We start from the raw sequence: 13,597 nt of genomic DNA on the forward strand, positions 1-13,597 counted from the left end.
TGGAAAGGAGTTTGCTCTTATTTTAAAGTTTACAGTGATAACAGCCATGGACATTTGTCGGTTGCTCTGCACAGAACAGAGTGTTTTTGCAGATGTTCTAAAACTGAGGCTAAGAAAGGTGAACTCTCTGTCCTAAATAGTGTAGTAAGTCCTGGGTAGAATCCAGAAGGGGGCCCTCCTGCCTGCTTTACTTGGTTCTCAGTGATGACTTCCTGTGTATCACGTGCCTCTCCAAGTCAGTGTCTCACCAGCGTTTATTACCCCATCAGGTGCTCTCCTGAGGGTTGCCGAGGTAGAGTATGGAGAGGAGAAGGAAAAAGAAAAATGGGGAAATGGCCCTGCCTGAAAAAAACAAAAACAAACAAAAAAAAACTTCTGTTCAACATGAATTCACAAATGAGAAGTCCTTATTTCAGATCAAGAATGGGAGACCTGGGGGTGAGGAAGAGCCAGGACCAGTGTGGACCGTGTAGTATTTGGCTGGCACGTGGGCTGTATGTTCTCCGGCAGCCAGAGTCCCCAGTCGCACCTCGTTCACATCCTCGCCCCCTGCACATGCGCTGCCTCCTGATTGGGCTTCTTCAAGAATGGGAGTGCAACGCCTGCATCAGGTCAGGGAGGTCCCAGCTTGGGACCTCGGCATTGGGAAAAGCTGCATTTATGGACTGAAATCTCTTCTTTCCCAACTATTTGTAATTTTTTTTCCTCCTCTAGTCATATAAAACTCTTTAAGGTGTTGCTAATTAGTTCTGTTGCTGAAATGGCCTGTACAGAAATAGAAATTTCAGCTCGCTCAGGGAGTAGGTGAATGGTCCTGAATCAGACTTGTAGACTGTAGAGCTAGTGGCCTTGGAATGTTTCTAATCCCCCTGGTTTTAATCCTTTTCCTCAGACACAGGGTGAGAGAATGGCTGAGCGGGCAGGGCAACAGGCTGCCACAAGCAGAGTATCCCCCTTTGATCTGGCTCACTCTGTAATTGGGGTTCTACTGTCAGAAGCAGATTTTTAAAACACTGATCAAATCCAGCTCTGATATTTTTTTTTTTTCAGTCTGAGAGGGATAAAAATGACTATTGAGGGCCCAGAAAATTGAAAAAGCAGGCATTTTGCTAAACTCTTAATACCCAGTAAAGGATTTGTCCTCAAGAAGGCCACTTAACTGCTCTGCTTCATACCCAGTGAGCGTCTTACAGATGTGTGCAGGGGCCTCGTCCCAGGGAGTGGGTGGCTTTCCTCAGCAGAGAAGGCAGGCCCTGCTCCCTGTGGGGACCCAGGAAGCAAACGACCTGGAGTCTAGACCTCGCTGACTCTGGGTATGTGCCGTTAGGCACATCACTTAATATCAGCCATCTCAGTTCCCTCAGCGTAAGACGGAGAGAGTGCCCCAACCTGTGCCCACTTTAAGGGCATGAGTGTTGTAAGCTCGAACTTCGCAAACTCTTCAAACACAAAGCATTTGGTGTCTTCCTCGGTCAGACATATAAATTACATTTAGTTTCATCTTTGTTCTATAAAGGGTGATATTTCTTATGTTAAAAGGTTCTTGTATTTAATAGACTCTTCGTTGGTTTAGTTTTTCTGCATTTGTTTATGGATCAGTTATTGACCAGAGAGGGCAGACCTGTCCTGGTGTTTGCTCTCTTGCTGTTACAAGTAATTAAGCGCCTCTGAGTGTGCGTGAGTAATTGAACTAATGTCCAGTGCCTGAGAACTCGTACTTGTCAGTGCTGAACTTCCCCTGCTGAGATGTATATGGAAGTTGTCTAGAAAATAATTGCAAAGCATTTTGTCAATTTAATATGCCGTTTGTAATTGTGCCAAAGGCTTCCTAGGCATATCTTAAAAAAAAAAAATCAACCTAATTTCTTCTTTCTGAGTTTCCTCAAAACCAGAGCTGGAGGAGTTCCCACTGGACCAGCAGGTATTGCTGACCCACTGGAACCATGCAGGGCAGGCTTGCCAAGTCCTTTGTCATTCTGTGAGCAGCCAGGCTCAAATCCTTCCTAGTTAAGGCACACTCAGACCACTGGTGCCATTAGCCAAATGTTCTCTGATACTGACCAGCAGAGGAGAGGCTCCCAGGGCACCCAGAGGGATAGCTGAAGGCTCTGCAAGGCAGCTTGCTCCATTCATGAGAACCACAGAGCTTCGAGTTGCTGCCTGCTGCCCCTGGGGCTCTGTATCTCTGCAGGAGCCACAGACCTATGTCAGTGACAGTCTGGAAAAGAGAGTATGGCGTTCCCTCTTTTTAATGAACAGGGGTGACCGAAGATGCTATCTTATTAAAGGATTAACTAAATTTAAATCCCAGGAAGTTCTTCTCCCCACCCCCACCTCCCAAAGTATATTTTCAGTCGGGGGACGGGGGGGTGAGCAGTCCTCAAGTACAGGGGTAGGAAACACTGCTCCTGTACGTAGTGTGCGGACAGTGCACAGCAGTTAGCCAACAGACTGAATCTGCAGTTCGGGGCTGTTGTGGTGAAAGTAAGTGCAGGGATGGAGTGTACCAGTAAGAGTGTGGCGTTTAGCAGCCATGGTGGAGTCTCCCTTTACATTCAACAGTAATAACCTCATCAGGTGGCAAATGCCCTGTTTGGACTCCACAGGGAAGGGGCCACAGAGAATGCAGAGAGGGGTGAGGCAGTGGCAGCAAAAGACAGGGAAGGAGCCCTGGCCCATGAGTCGTGATGCCTGCGTTGCAGTCCCCTCTCTACACTGGTGTCGCTCTCCTCCTCTGAGCCGCATGTGCTGTGGAAATCTATCACACGCGTGCTCCTAAAATCTGTCCCCCGCTAAGGGCTTTACCTGTAATCAGTGAGTAAGGTGAGACTGCCTCTCTCGTGAGTTTGGGAACTCTTGGTATTACTGCCCAGATGTTACTTCAGATTCCACCTCTAGCTCCTTTCCAAACAACCCTTTTCCCCTTCACGTTTTCAGCAAAGTACAACATGCATATAGTGAAGCATACAGACCTTGGGTGTGTAGCCCACTGAAGCTGTTACCGGTACCTGTGTAGCCACCGTCCAGGTCACGACAACCCATGGTCAGCACCCACAGATCGTCCTCCTGCACCATCCCACTCAGCACACTGTTTCTTCCTCAAAAGCAAACCTCTCTTCTAGCTTTTATCTCTTTTATCTCAAGTTTGGAACCTTTTATAAAGAGAATCGTACATTATAAATTGTTTTGTGTCTGGCTTTTGCTGAACATCAGTGTCTGAAAAGTTCACCCCCGGTGTGCTCTTCGTGTTCTTGTGGCCTGCTGTACAGTATTGCAGGATGTGAGCATACCCATTCTGTTTTTATTGGTATTCAGATTGTTCCTGTGAGTGGCTTTTGTGGATAACGCTGCTGTGAATGCCCTGGTTATCTTTCATGTACATTTCAGTCATTTATTACTGGGTCTGCACCTAAGAGTGGAACACCCGCATCAAAGGACACGTGTGTATTTCACTCACTAGAAACTTGCCGAACAGTTTTCTAGGGGTGCACGTCATCTTCCATTCCCACCAGCAGTGAGAATCCTGGTTATTTTACATTGTCATCAAAACCTGATATTATTATTCTGTTACTATTATTTTTCTTAGCCATTCTGGTGAGAGTCTAATGGTGCCTTATTTTGTCTGCCTGTAGGTTTGTATGTGTAACTTTTTATTCTGGAGAATTTCAGACAAACTCAGAATAGTACAATGACACCCCATGTACCCCGCTGTCCAGATCTACACACCATCCATCCCTGGCCAGCCCCACCCTATCTTCATGACATCCACTTGCTCCCCTCTCATATTATTTTGAAGTAAATCCCAGAATTTTTGTAATTTCATCTGTAAGTAAAGAATACTTTACAGATAAGAACTTTAAAAAACATAAACACAGGACTAGTACACCTAGAAAATTTAGCCATATTTCTTTAATATTGTCAGCTATCTAGTCAGCGTTCAAGTTTTCAGTTATCTTAATAATATCATAATTGTTTTTCATATTTTTCTTTTGAGGCAAGATACAAATTAAAATGTACCTGCATGTGGCAGTCGGGTCATATGTCTTTTAAGTCTCTTTTAATCTGTAGGCTCCCCTTTTGTCTTTTTCTTTTTGAAATTTATCTACTGAAGAAGCTGTACTGTTTGTCCTGTAGTTTCCCACATCTGGATTTTACCAACAGCATACCCTGAGTGCCATCTAGCTTGCTCCTCCCTGCTCCGTGTTTTCCTGTAAATTGGTGACGGGTTCTGGAAGCGTGGTCAGGTTTGGGGTGGGTTTATCAGCTGGGGCTTGGCCCCCTCACCCCCCTTTGCTGTCTCCCCGAAAGCTGCACCAGAGCCAGCTGGAGCTGCAGGAGGTGCGGCTCTCCTACCGGCAGCTGCAGGTGAAGGTGGAGGAGCTGACCGAGGAGAGGAGCCTGCAGAGCTCTGCCGCCACCAGCGCGTCCCTGCTGTCCGAGATAGAGCAGAGCATGGAGGCCGAGGAGCTGGAGCAGGAGAGAGAGCAGGTGCTGGCGTGCCCCAGGTCCTCCTGCTCACCCCACGCCTGGGGTGCCGTGGTCTGCACATGTGCAAGCCCCTCAGCCTGCTGGCTGGAGATGTCCTGAGGCGGCCTCTTAGGAAATGCTTGTTGACTAATCAGCCTCAGAACTCTGGTATTGACAGGGTTCTGGAACATTTGTGATCCACCTAATCGGCTTCTTTTCATATTACTTATGACCACTCATTCCCCTAATTATATGGGGACTTCCTCCAAAAGTAACTGACTATATCAAGAAGTACTTTATGTGCAACTGGGAGAGACCTGAGGGCAGAGGATATAAGAACTGGGAGTCTGTGCAGTTGTGCGGGAGAAGGAAATAGCAACCCAGTCCAGTGTTCTAGCCTGGAGAATCCCTTGGACAGAGGGGCCTGGCCGGCTACAATCCATAAGGTCGCAAAGAGCCGGACACGACTGAGCAACTAAGCACACACAGTTGTACGGGGCCCAGAATAAGTATATGTTTCTTGGGACAAGTAATTAAAAAAAAATACCTTTCCTGGAACTAGACTCTTGGACTCGTGTGCTAGAGACAGACGGCACTGGCCATCTCCCTGGAGCCCCCTGCTGCTGCTGCTGCTAAGTCGCTTCAGTCGTGTCCGACTCTGTGCAACCCTATAGACGGCAGCCCACCAGGCTCCCCGTCCCTGGGATTCTCCAGGCAAGAACACTGGAGTGGGGTGCCATCGCCTTCTCCAATGCATGAAAGCAAAAAGTGAAAGTGAAGTCACTCAGTTGTGTCTGACTCTTAGCGACCCCATGGACTGCAGCCCACCAGGCTCCCCCCATCCCTGGGATTCTCCAGGCAAGAGGACTGGAGAGGGGTGCCATCACCTTCTCCGCTCTGGAGCCCTAACTGGGGTAACTCTTTGCCGCAGCTGAGACTGCAGCTCTGGGAGGCCTACTGCCAGGTCCGTTATCTCTGCTCGCACCTGCGCGGAAGCGACAGCGCTGACTCGGCCGTCTCCACGGACTCCTCAATGGATGAGTCTTCAGAGACGTCGTCGGCCAAGGACGTGCCAGCCGGCAGCTTGCGCACTGCCCTGAACGAGCTCAAGAGACTGATCCAGAGCATCGTGGACGGCATGGAGCCCACGGTAAGAGGCCACACTGAGTGCTCTGGGCTCCGCAGGGCCTGGAGGCTGAAACCAAGTCCAGAGGGTGAGGTTAGCCCTGGAACCCGGAACCTAATAAAGTCTGCAAGAATGCCTTCTGAGCCCTTGTCGGAGTGCGCTTCCCACAGGGGAGCAGGCACAGGGTCTGATCAGCCCCCAGAGTCCCTCCCTGCAGGCTCAGGGTGAGGATGAGGCCTTGGGGCCTCGAGTGTGAGCACTTTCCTGGGAGGCTGTGAATGTAGAAATTTGGATCCTGGTAAAAACTGCAAGTTGCTCTTCTGTTGCCCACTGGTCCTGGTGGTGGAGGTAATCATGAATAGGCAAACTTAAAAGATCTGAAGCTTCTGCTCAAAGGCTACGCGTGAGCACAGAAAGTTGAGACGATCAACAGCTGGGCCTTTTAAAATTCCAGAATGGCTCCTCTGGTGCAGAAGAGGAACGTTCCCATGGGCAGACAGGCCTTTCTTCCAGCTTCGCGTCAGATTCCTGCCGGACTCCCCCTCCATTTACACCCACAGCTCGAGGGCTGTTGTTTCTCATCAGGTTCCTCCTCCTGAAGGATGGTTGCGTCTCTCTCCCTGTATTAGGTGAAGCTAGATGAAAAGGTGGCTGTCCTGCCAAGGTGGTTCGTGGGACGCACTGTAGTGCGGAGGCCGGGCCAGCATGGGAGAGCGAGCTGGCGGAGGGATGTGCTCTTGGCGCGTGCAGTTTCCCTTCTCCAAAGCCTGAAACAAAATAAACTTCTAGTTATTGTCTGCACATCGAAACTGAGCAAGACAGCCTCTCTTCTCTAACCTTCTGTTTCTTCCTTCTGCTTCTCTTTTTTTCTCCCATCCCCCCACCTTGCTCTTCCCCAAACTGAACCGTCTCCCTGCTCCCCTCCCCTCTTCATCTCTCCCATTAACCATCTCCCCACTCCCCTCCACTCTCACCACCTCTCTGCTTGGCTGGCTGACTCTGCTGTCAGAGCTCCCGGAGAATTGACGATGACTCCTTAGAAGAACAGATAAGGCAGACCAGTGAGGATTCAAGAGCCCTGAGGGAACTCATGGAGGGAGAGAGGGGTAAACTGAGGCAAAGCCTGGAAGAGCTGCAGCGGCTGCACAGTCAGGTGAGCACCCCCGTCCTCAGCCCAGTGCAGGATGTTCAGGGGCTCCTGCTCCCTGGGACCCCTGTGAGTCCCCCTCTCCATGTCTCTCTGAGAAGGGCTCTCCTCTGATGGTCGGACCCTCAGGGGTGGTGACCTGAAGCTGAGATGAGCTGGGTGTCTTCAAAAGAAGTCAGTCCTCAGGTTTAGACCACAGTGAAATCGTTAGGAATGAGAATAGCCAAGGGACTTCCCTGGTGGTCCAGTTGCTAAGACTCTATGCGCCAATGCAAGGGGCCTGGGTTTGCTCCCTGGTCAGGAAACTAGATCCCTTATGCCACAACTAAAAAGATCCCGCCACAACTAAGCATAGCTCTCCGTTTCCTTCAGGACTCCCAGCCCTCTACAGAGCCTGAATAACCATGTGGACTCTGATAGTGAGAGTGCCACAGCTCCCAAGACACATTTAGAAGTGTGTCCAGCAGCTTCTGTGCAGGAAGCTTGCAAACCAGGGGACAGCTGACCCCTTGGGCCTGAGCTGTCTTGTGAGTGCTGTCACCTCTGCCAGCCGCATTTCAGCTTTTGAGGCACTTACTGCTGCTCTTGCTGTTCCCTTCCTGTTTGATCGTGATCTCATCTCTCGAGAACACTGGAGAAGGACATCTGTATTCTCATCTGAAAAGTTTTAAAGGGCTTAGGAGCGGCCCCACCCAAAAAGGAGCTTCTAAAATCTACCTAGGAGATAAATAAAAGTTCTTCCTTTAGACTGGAGTCCTGTATGGAGGTTCTTTCCCATTTGTGGGGCACACCAGACAAGTACCCCTTTAAACCCTGCCCCCTTCTTTTCTTGTCCAAAGCTAGTCCTCCCTTCCTGCTACAGGAAGAGGTTGCTGAAAGATGGAATTTAAGCCGGGCTTTCACTTCATTCAGTATTTCTTAAATGTAATGGAACTTACAGAAATAAACTTCTGCCTTCGGGTTGTACCCATTAGACTTCCTGGTATTATTCTCTTGGAAGATACTGGGAGACAAGTCATCACTGCTCTCTTCTTTTTGTGAGTGACCAGATAAGAAGGGCAGAAGGATGCTACTGAAAGCTGTATCTTGTTCCTGACCAAGCCCTGGGGAGTAGGTTTGGACTGCCAGAAATACTCTTGTGCCTAAAACCTAAGACCCTCTGGTGGTCGTTTGGCCAGAAGGGTTGGCGGCAGGACGGATCATACCTTCCAAACGGGTAGAATAAAATGCAAAAGAAAGTGGGCCTTAAAGTTATTTGGATTAATAAAAGCTGCTTTGTTGCTTCTAGAAGCCCGAGAGGGCATTATTTGACCCAGAAACATAAGGTAGAGGTTGCTGAGAGTCTACTATGGAACAATTAATATTTAGGAAGCCATCTCTACCAGAGAATTTTCCTTAAAAGTTCAACTGACAACTGATTTAGGTCAATTCCTATGGATTCCCTTTAAAAAAAAAAACCTATCAAGCAGATGGTTACATTCAGTCCCACATAAGGTACAGAGTTGGGCCTCTGCCAGGGCTCATTAGTACCCACAGGCTCAGTCAAAGCCACAGACCTCTCAGCCAAGTTGCGTCATCCAGGAGCGTCCCTTGGGAGGGACTCCGACTCCTGGGGCAGTGAGTGACGCAGGGGGAGTTGCCAGGGCCGTGGAAATGGCAGCCATCAGGGCAGGCAGGGGTGCCTCCTGCAGTTAGCTCAGTACGTGCCTGTGCCCTGAGACCCTGAGAGGCTCAGGTGGATGTAAGATGAGGGGAGTCAGACCAGCTTCGTACCCTTTGGGGAGCCCGGCTCAGACAGGTGACATGGGGCTGAGGTCCAGCCTCACCAACGGATGGTCCCACCTCCACTCCCACTGAGTGTTCCTGCCTGAGTGTTCTCTCCTGGAAACGAGGCCAGAGGTCAAAGGTGTGTGGGACCTTGACCGTGAAGTGCCCACACTTCCTCACCCCTCAGAAGCCTACCCAAATTCTAAACTAAAAGAGAGCCCAGGTTTAATTAATCATCACCTGTTTGCGGCAAAGCCCCAAAGCCAGACCTGCAGACTTGCTCCTGCCCTCGTGCTGGCTGTGCCCGGCGCCCTCTGCCCCATCCCTGCAGCTCCCCAGGGAGGGCTGGCCATGGGGTCTGGAGCTGCAGCCCGGAGGCAGGAGGACCTGCCGGGCAGCATGACAAGTAGTTCTCCCAGGCCAGGACACCAGGTCCTGGGAGGCAGAGTAAGAGAAACAGTCCCACCCACCCCTTTATGCTTGACTGAAGCACATGCCAGTTACTCCAGGGACGCGAACACTCAGGGGAACGTGAGTCGGGAGCAGCTGAGGCTCTCACTGATGAGGTGTGGGTGCCCCTCCTCTGAAATGTCAGCACATTCTGTCTCCTCCAGCCTCCCAGCCACTGTCCTCTCAGGGCTTCATTCTTTCACACCTGGCCTTTGGTCATCACTTCCCCAGCCACGCACCCTTCAGATGGTCTGGAGTGATCTTCTGAATCACGACTTGAAGGTGGGACACCCCTTGCAATATTCTCAAACCCTCATGGCCCCACGGTCTGGCTGTGTCCCACCGTCCAGCCTCTGCTCCTGTTTCTCTTTCACCGCCTCTGCTTTAGCAGAATTGAACGTAGGTTCCAGGTGGGCGTGGCACGGGCTGCCCTTGCGTTCCCACAGCTGGGTCTTTTCTCCCAGTCTTTCTCTCTCCCTGGAAGACTCCCCTGCACACACAGCCCTCCTCATCCTACAAGTTCCTGATTAGGTTTCACTTCCTCCTCGAAACTCTCCTGCCTACCTTGCTCAGGGAGTCCCCGGCCCTGCTTTGTCATGGTTACCCTCACTCCCTTCTCACCTTCCCCGTCCAGCCTTAGAGGGCCGCCTGCATGGATAGGCTCCAGGTCGGCCACACCTCTCTGTCTTCTCTTGAAGTGTCTAGTGCATGCAGTGCCTTACTTAGAGCAGGCACTCAAATGATTGTCAGCCCTGGATGTATGACCTCAAGTTTCCTTTGATGCTGTTCAATTTCAAGGACACCCACCTTAATGGGGAAGAGTGGATTTAGGGGTAGCTGTAACCTAAGTCAGCAGATAAACCAGCTGTTAACTGGAAGGTCCTCCATGCAGGGGAGAGAAGGGGTGGTGCTTATACTCTGAGCTGGGCCCTTGAAGTTATTTATTTCATTTGATCCTCACGACAACTTGATGGCAGGGAATAGTTCCTTTTATTCCTGCTTTTTATCAAATTCATGTGCAACTCAGGGTAAATCCTTTGTCAGTCCTAAGCTGGCAGTCTCTACCTTGGTCAGGTTTTCCAGGCCACAGCAAAAAGTTCTTGTGGAGTTTTATCTGGAGACTGTGACACATTGGCATTTCCTGCCTGGCATGTAGTTTTATCTGTTGCCGACTCAGCTGGCAGAACACCTGGCTGGCTCGAGGCCATGTCAGGGCTCATTTGGTCTGAGGAGGGCTGGCTGTCTCTGCCAGGTGCTTTCTGGGTCTTGAGTTCTGGCTTACCTGGCTGCAGAACCTGCTAAGAATAGGGTGAGGCTGGGCTTCTCACCTGATGCCTTTCTGCCTCAGAGCTCACTGCACCTGCATGCCCTGGCCTCTGCGGATGCCTAGCACCCTGAGGCTCATCACCAGAGCTGTCCCCTTCATGGACGCACAGAGCACCAGGCCCTGACATTCCCTCCCGCACACCTGAGAGTGCAGAGTCCACTGCACATAGTGACAAGTTGTCCCATATCCCTCTTGACTGGTGTGTGTCCTCTGATTTACTCTTGAGTGGCTGCTACCCCAGGAGCTGGCACCTCTATTGTCTCAGCTTATAGAGCCCAAGGTATCTCAAGAGAAGCTTGATCTTCAGCCTTAGTCCTGGGGCGTTTGCTCAGCTTCACTGTCAAGGTGATCAGATCTAGGCCTCAAAGAGCAGAAAGGTGATGTCTTTCCCCTTGTGGGAGAGACAGATCTGCATGGATGGATCCTTCCTTGGAAAAATGTCAAAGGCATGTGTAATAGTTAATAAGAGGGCAGGGTTAGGCGTCCTGACTCCAGTCTGATTCTATCGACAAATATTCAACAAATATTTATTGAAAGCTCTACCAGCCAGGGTTTCTGGTTGCAGACAACTGAAACTCACTCTGCTTAACTTGAGCAGAAAAATAATATACTGGAATTAAATCTGAAGCATCACAGAATCAATAGGCAGCCTGGAGAACTGAGCTCCAAAACAGGAAGGAGCCATGGGAAGTGGGGTGACAAAACCATTTGCTGTCTGTGCAGTAATCTCCCACTGGCCAGTGGGTTTGCTGTACCCCTAAGAGCTGTAGCTCCAGGTAGGGGCCCAGGTACCTAGGAAAGGAGGTCTCTTCCTTTGGCTTCCTTAGTGGGTGGGCATGCTCTGCCTCCTGCCGAGGCTCATGCAACTAGGAATGCCCCAGATGGGAAGGAATTCTGGGTGCTTGACAAGCCCCAAAATGACAGCTGTCCACTGCACAGGCACTTGGGGATTAAGCATTGTTTCTGGTCAGGCTCTGAGACACACAGATGGATAGGACATGCTTCTCGCCATGGCAGAACCCAAGGTGTGCGAGAGGTCGCTGTGTACGGGGGAGGGGGGGGGTAAACTCTGGTCACCGAGGGAGCCACCGGGAGGGGCGCCTCACCACCGAAGGTTGACTCCCTGTGAGTGGACTCTGATGCCATTCACAGAGGCATGGACCATAGAGAAGGTAAGAGGCTTGAAGTGAAAGGTGACAATGTTGTTTTTCTGCCTAAATTCCCTGTGGCTTTGACCTGGGGAGCTGAAGGAAGAGGATGGGAAAGCTAGGCTGCGGCTAGTGCTGTCAAGAGACGGGAACCAGGTCCCAGGCTCTGGGGCCAGCCAGGGTCCGTGTGGGGCACAGGGCAGTGTTCCATGTCGAGTGGAAGATGAAACAAAAAAACTCGAGTCCCTATCCCCCTAAATGTGTTCCCGGGCCCTGGTGCGCACTCGGCCTTCACTCAGCAGCTCCCGGAGAGTGCCTGCAGGTGAAGGAGGTGCCGTGGTGTGCACAGGGGCACCAGGCCCCGGCTGCAGCATAGGAGTGAGCGCCCCCGTCCACCGAGCTCCAGCCTCGTGTGTGGTCCCCTCCCTCCTGGAGCAGGGGGCAGTGGGAAGTCACCAGCCTGCCCCGCACAGGCCCTGAGCCCGCCTGGGCCTATTCTCTTCTCCCTCGGGAGGGAGACACCCCAGGCCAGCAGCAGTGATGCGCCGTGTTCATCCCCTTCGTCTCCCACTAGGTGACACAGCTGAGCGTGGAGATGACTGCCCTGAAGGAGGAGAGAGACCGGCTCAGAGTGACATCTGAGGACAAGGAACCAAAGGAGCAGCTTCAGAAGGCCATCAGGGACCGAGATGAGGCCATCGCCAAGTGAGTGGGCACGACTTGTTTAACTTTAACTGCAGGTATTAATAAATAACACGAGAATGTGCTCAGTCTTAGGTGTTAAATCATACAGAAGAATATAAAACTCAAAGAGTTTCCCTGCTACTCGAAATTTCTCACTCCCCATCCCATTCTTCCCACACAGACACTACTGTTAAAAGTCGGGTATGCATTTTTTGCAGGTTTTTTACATATGTGTATGCAGGAGTATATGCAGTACAGTTTTTGTGGACTTTTTAAAAAATTAGTGAGATGATGCTCTCTACATGGGTTTTTTTGTTGTTGTTTGTTTTCACTTATATCTCAGCATTCCAGTTTAGTTATGCGTGCTCAGTTGCTTCAGTCGTGTTCGACTCTTTTCAACCCCATAGACTGGAGCCCACCAGGCTGCTCTGTCCATGGAATGCTCCAGGCAAGAATACTGGAGTGGGCCAATCTCATTTTATATATACACACACACACATAATTTTTGTTGTTTTTGTTTTGCTATTCATCATAGACATTTTCAAGCATACACAAAAGTAGAAAACATAAGACGAATTCCGACCTACCTACCTCTCAGTTTCAACGCTGATGAACAGCGTGGCCAGTGTAGTTTCACCTGTAGCCGTCCATTTCTTCCCCCTCCCCTTCTGGACCATGTTAAGGTGGATCATGAGACGTATCATCTCATCCATAAACATTTTCACAGAAATCTCTACCAGAGAAAGACTCTTTATTGTAAAACACACACCAGAAATATCACACATGAAAAAACTTCAATTTCTTAATATCATCTAGTATGCAGTGTTCATATTTCCCCAGTTGTCCCATAAATGTCTTTTTATACTTGATAAGAATCAGATGCCAAAGTCCAGCATACTCTGTTTAGTTGTTATGTCCCAACAGGTTGTAACTCTTCCCCCTGTCTTTTTTTTTGATTTGCATTTACTGAAGAAACTGGCTCTTTTTAATTCATAGTTTTCCTACATTCTGAGTTTGACTGCATCCCCAGAGTGTCACTGAACATTTTTCTTTGTCTTTGTTAATTTCTAGTAAACTGGGTCATTTTTAAATAATGTTTTGGGCTTTCTCTGGCAGAGAAGAAATGCATAAATGCGTTCTTGTACATTCAAAACATTTCGCAGTACAAAGGCAAAGACCATATTTACTTCCCATCCTCCTGAAAATTATCTTTGTCACACATTCAATCTGTCCTGTTTATTGAATCTAAGGAGATAAAGGGTACTAAAATTGTATCTGCTTTGCAGGCTTTATAACACATTAATAACAATATTTGTGCATCACTTTACTGCTTACAAAGCATCCTTTAATCCTAGCCACAGCAAGAAGTAGAGCTTTTTAATACCAATTTTACAGATGAGGGTGTTTCCCCAGGATCACAGCCAGTGCTGATCACTGGCCTTCACCTCAGTCTCAGGCTCCTTTGCCCTTACCTCAGGGCT

At 49.7% G+C, this 13,597-nt stretch overlaps 1 protein-coding gene across 4 annotated transcripts in view; it reads left to right on the forward strand.

Annotated features, from left to right (window-relative positions):
- Nucleotides 1-13,597, forward strand: part of BICDL1 (BICD family like cargo adaptor 1) — an 80,935-nt gene that overhangs the window by 57,323 nt on the left and 10,015 nt on the right. The window contains exons 5-8 of one of the 4 annotated variants that reach the window (XM_055550524.1): nucleotides 4,309-4,488; nucleotides 5,399-5,617; nucleotides 6,603-6,746; nucleotides 12,007-12,137. In XM_055550524.1, the coding sequence (XP_055406499.1) occupies nucleotides 4,309-4,488; nucleotides 5,399-5,617; nucleotides 6,603-6,746; nucleotides 12,007-12,137 (674 nt within the window). Of the gene's footprint in view, nucleotides 1-4,308; nucleotides 4,489-5,398; nucleotides 5,618-6,047; nucleotides 6,559-6,602; nucleotides 6,747-12,006; nucleotides 12,138-13,597 lie in introns of those variants that run through there. The other 3 variants (XM_055550525.1, XM_055550526.1, XM_055550527.1) reach the window with 3 other exon arrangements.

This window comes from Bubalus kerabau, chromosome 16 (genome assembly GCF_029407905.1).
Source record: "Bubalus kerabau isolate K-KA32 ecotype Philippines breed swamp buffalo chromosome 16, PCC_UOA_SB_1v2, whole genome shotgun sequence".
NCBI classification, from domain to species: Eukaryota; Metazoa; Chordata; class Mammalia; order Artiodactyla; family Bovidae; genus Bubalus; species Bubalus kerabau.